This window comes from Phytophthora infestans, genomic scaffold (genome assembly GCF_000142945.1).
Source record: "Phytophthora infestans T30-4 supercont1.79 genomic scaffold, whole genome shotgun sequence".
Classification (NCBI taxonomy): Eukaryota; Oomycota; class Peronosporomycetes; order Peronosporales; family Peronosporaceae; genus Phytophthora; species Phytophthora infestans.
Window position 1 is genome coordinate 456,052 of NW_003303680.1, and position 2,716 is coordinate 458,767.

Sequence of the window (2,716 nt, forward strand, 5' to 3'; positions counted from 1 at the left end):
CGGGTACGTAGCCCTAAGTGTACCTGATACATGAAGTGTGACACTCACACTCAGAGTATGACACGTCATACTCCGGATATTTGGTACAAGGTACAAGTCGTTCAAAGCCAACCATTGGTTAAACGACATTGCATTTCTATAGGTAACTTATAGTTTGTATTAAACCCAAACTTAACCTACCTATAAATATACTCAGTTTACAATCTACCTTATTTAGGTCACTTCGCTCTCTTTAAGTAAAGAGGGGACCTGTGAACTGCCGTTCACTGAGAGTTTGTATACTCTCGGAAGATAACTTCCTCTAGCGCAAGATGCTGTGTGACCCCGTCACAAGTAAATTGTAAATACTGTACCTCATTTTGTATGTGAGCTACATGTATTAATACCTTTTAAAATTCAGAAACGAGCACTATTTCTAAGCGTATGTGCACATGTAGTACAACGTATCACACCTTCAAATGATAAAAACTGACCGATTATGGGTCAAAGTGTTTCCTTATTACTTCATGTAGAATACCCAATCATTTGCTCTCTTCAAGTTTGATACACAAAGCTACAATTCAGCTTTACCTATAGATATTTTTAACACTGGCCATCCATCCAGTCGATCAGCAGCCAATATGGACGATGGCGATGCTCCGCGCGCGGCGCAGATCTCGCAGGCGGACATCATCGAGCGCCAGGCCGAGTCCATCGCGCGGCTGAAGAAGCAGGTGCAGAAGGGCAGCGAGTACAAGGAGCAGACCAAGTCCAAGCTCAAGGAGGCGGCGGCGCGGCTGAAAGAGTACCGTCTTCGTGTTGAAACGCTTTTACGCTCGGAGGAAACGCTGAAAGAGCAACTGCAGACTGAGCAAGCTGCGCATGCTAAAACGAAGAAGCAGCATAAAACCACCTTGAATCAAGTAAAAACGAGAAAACAAACTCACGCAGCGACTCAAACGGACGAGAAAAAGAAAATAACGCGTACGAGTCAGACGCTGTTAAGTGGCGATGTGGAACGAGTTAACAAGAAGACAATGGTGGACAGTGAAGTACAGACGGTGCACATCGCAATAGACACATTGACGTCCAAAAAACGAGGCAGAACGTCCACTGCGACGCAAATGGACCAAATCGTGCCGAAACTCTCGCGACATTTATTAAAGGAGACGCTCGAGGACACTTTAGCCATAAGTAAAGAGCCGCTCGAGCTTCTAGATGGACATATGACTACGTTCCCGCACCAAACAAGTGCAGCGTTAGACGCTGAATTGGCTTTTAGCGATTCCGACGCTGAAAGTGGCGAAACGCTAAAACTCGATAGTATGGCGGAAACTGGCGCAAGCGTCGAGTTGATCCCGTTTGATGCCTCGATATCGAATGAAATCGACAAGGAATTGGATTTTAGCGACGATGAAATGGCTGAAACGACGAAAAGTGGAGATTTATCGACAGTAAAAGCACATGACGGTGCTGAAATGTCGCTGTTAAGTGGAATTGATGCAACACTGCAGAGTGAAATTGACAAGGAACTCGAAAGCAGCAGTGACGACGAGAGTGTTGAAACGCGTAAAAACGCTGAAATTGCTGACGAAATCGATAAAGCTTTGGAATCCAGCGACGAAGAAAAAGAAAAAGAGAAAACTAATGTCACGGCGGTAGATACTGGCGACAGCCATGGGTGCACTTTAATGTCGATTGACGATGAGCTAGACGACGAATTTGCAGCTCTGGAGGCGGATTCCGAGCCAGAGAATTCAAAACCTGCGAAAGATAATTTAAACCCTGCAGAGTCCAGTTCCAGCAGCTCGAGCGACAGTGACTCGAGTGACAGTAGCGACAGCGAGTCGGGTGAAGACGGAGACGACCCCATGACTGGAATTGCCGATAAAACACCCGATCGAGAGGCTTGTACCACCGATTCTGGGGCGCTCACCAGACCAGTCACGGCCATGTACTCGCCTGTTGTCGAGGCCAAGTCGTCGTGTTCAACCCCCGAGCCTCTGCAGCTGTCAGCAACGAACCACAAGGAGGACACGAGTGCTGCTAGCTTGCAGCCAAAGCCGGTCCAAAAGAGCATTTCAGACGACCTCCAACCTACCACGACAGTCGATGATACGGTGGTGGTACAAGGCGCAAACTCCTCTTCTACTAACGATGACAACTCCAGTATTCCCGTGTCCAAGCCAGCGGCCTTAATCGAACAGGATAAACCTGTGCCTGACACCATAATGCAGCCGCCAGAAAGAGCAACCGAACGTGGTGAATTGGTAAGGAATGTACAGGTTTCTGAGCCTCCATCTGTACCGAAAGACACGTCTCCAAAGAGATCCCGGAAAGCTGATGAAGCAGCGCTAAGTTCGGCTCAATCTAGCGCTCAAAAGAAAGCAAAACGCGAGGAAGTTTCGACTCAAATCAAAATAAAGAAACCAGAGAAAGAGTCCAAGGACGAGCGGAGGATGAAAAAGTCGCTCGCGTTATTTACACAAGCCATCGTTTTAAACAAAAACGAACAAGCTGACAGCAAGTATGCACGGGAGATGCGGGTACAGCCGTCGGCTGCTGTGTTGTCTCGTCTTCTTCGTTGTCGCCTGGAAGCATCTCGTACCTGCGTCCACGTTCACTGCTCGCTGTGGGTGACGCCCCCAAGAACCTCCCCATGCTGCACGTACAAAATGCCTCTTCCCTTTTCCGCAGTGAGGTCGGAAACTGAACATCCAGTATGGATTGTTTAAAA

The 2,716-nt window shown here is 47.8% G+C and overlaps 1 protein-coding gene across 1 annotated transcript; it reads left to right on the forward strand.

The window, feature by feature from the left end:
- Positions 1 to 620: 620 nt before the first annotated feature.
- Positions 621 to 2,692, forward strand: PITG_18677 (uncharacterized protein; the record flags this gene model as incomplete). The annotated part of the gene is made up of 2 exons (XM_002997261.1): positions 621 to 2,249; positions 2,504 to 2,692. 2 exons carry the CDS (start codon positions 621 to 623, stop codon positions 2,690 to 2,692), a joined length of 1,818 nt encoding a protein of 605 aa, XP_002997307.1.
- Between the last annotated feature and the right edge of the window lie 24 nt (positions 2,693 to 2,716).